The sequence below is a fragment of the Rhincodon typus genome, chromosome 46 (assembly GCF_021869965.1).
Source record: "Rhincodon typus isolate 14 chromosome 46, sRhiTyp1.1, whole genome shotgun sequence".
Taxonomy (NCBI): domain Eukaryota; kingdom Metazoa; phylum Chordata; class Chondrichthyes; order Orectolobiformes; family Rhincodontidae; genus Rhincodon; species Rhincodon typus.
This window is the reverse complement of record NC_063377.1, coordinates 9,704,930-9,706,108: the sequence shown is the minus strand read 5'-3', so window position 1 is coordinate 9,706,108 and position 1,179 is coordinate 9,704,930. Positions and strand designations below refer to the sequence as shown.

Here is a 1,179-nt window from a genome sequence, read left to right as displayed (position 1 = left end):
GGGGGGGGGGGGGGGGGGGGGGGGGGGGGGGGGGGGGGGGGGGAGAGAGAGACAGGGAGGGAGAGAGCCATCACCCTAAGTAAGAGTGCGACATAGAGTACATGACAGAATAGGACTGCGCTAGAGAGAGAGAATGAACATGCCAGAGAGACAGAGAAAGAACGCATTGGAGAGAGAGGGGGGTGGTGGGGTGTGGGGACAGCGAGACAGACAGACAGACAGTTGTTTTACCCTGGTTGCTGGAGTTGGGGCTCATAGATCTCGATGTTTAGCAGTGGTAGGAAGGAGCGGGCACAGAATGGACAGGTGGTGTTGAGGTTCGAGTCATCTGCAGTCCATCCCGCCATGATATCCTCATCATACACTAGTGAGGCACAGCTCGTACAGAGAGAACAGCTCGAGAGGACAACCTAGCAGCAAGACAGGCCAGTGTCAGAACTGGTATACTGCCCCTCTCTCTCCATGGGACTAGACCCTGTACTGGTGTAACGCCCCTGTATCTATAACCCTCCCTCCATGGGGCAATGCCCCTGTATTTATAATCCTCCCTCCATGGGGCAGCGAGGGGGTAATGTCCCTGTATCTATATAACCCTCCCTCCATGGAGCAGTGACGGGGTGATGCCCCTGTATCTATAACCCTCCCTCCATGGGGCAGTGATGAGGTAATGCCCCTGTATCTATAACCCTCCCTCCATGGGGCAGAGATGGCGTAATGGCCCTGTATCTATAACCCTCCCTCCATGGGGCAGTGATGGGGTAATGCCCCTGTATGTATTACCAGTGGGTCGAAAAGGGACTGACCTGAACGGTGGCTGTTTGCAGACTTGCTGAGGACGCTCGTGATCGGGAATCAGACGTGTCTCGGAGGTCAGAAGCAGAAGAGTCAAAGTCCACTGACTCACGGTCAGTAGCTGACGTCCAGTCCTGAAAACAACAGGTTATTAGCTCAGGACGAGAGCTGGAACGGGATGGGAACGGGACAGTTCGGGCAGCAATGTCTCCCCCACTTCAAAACCCATTCAGTCCCACTTTTATACACTCCCATTACCGTCACCTCCTCCAGCCCCCGCACCCCCTCCCTATCACCGTCACCTCCTCCAGCCCCCTCCCTATCATCCCTGTCGCCGCCCCCCCATCCCAGTCGCCCCCCACTCCCTATCCCAGTCGCCCCCCCACA

The 1,179-nt window shown here is 56.8% G+C and overlaps 1 protein-coding gene across 1 annotated transcript in view; it reads right to left on the bottom strand.

The window, feature by feature from the left end:
• Positions 1-1,179, bottom strand: part of LOC109925968 (DENN domain-containing protein 4B) — a 21,767-nt gene that overhangs the window by 917 nt on the left and 19,671 nt on the right. The window contains exons 14-15 of the mRNA XM_048620313.1: positions 804-926; positions 232-410 (exon numbers count right to left, since the gene is read on the bottom strand). Coding sequence (XP_048476270.1) covers positions 232-410; positions 804-926 — 302 coding nt within the window. The remainder of the gene's footprint in view (positions 1-231; positions 411-803; positions 927-1,179) is intronic.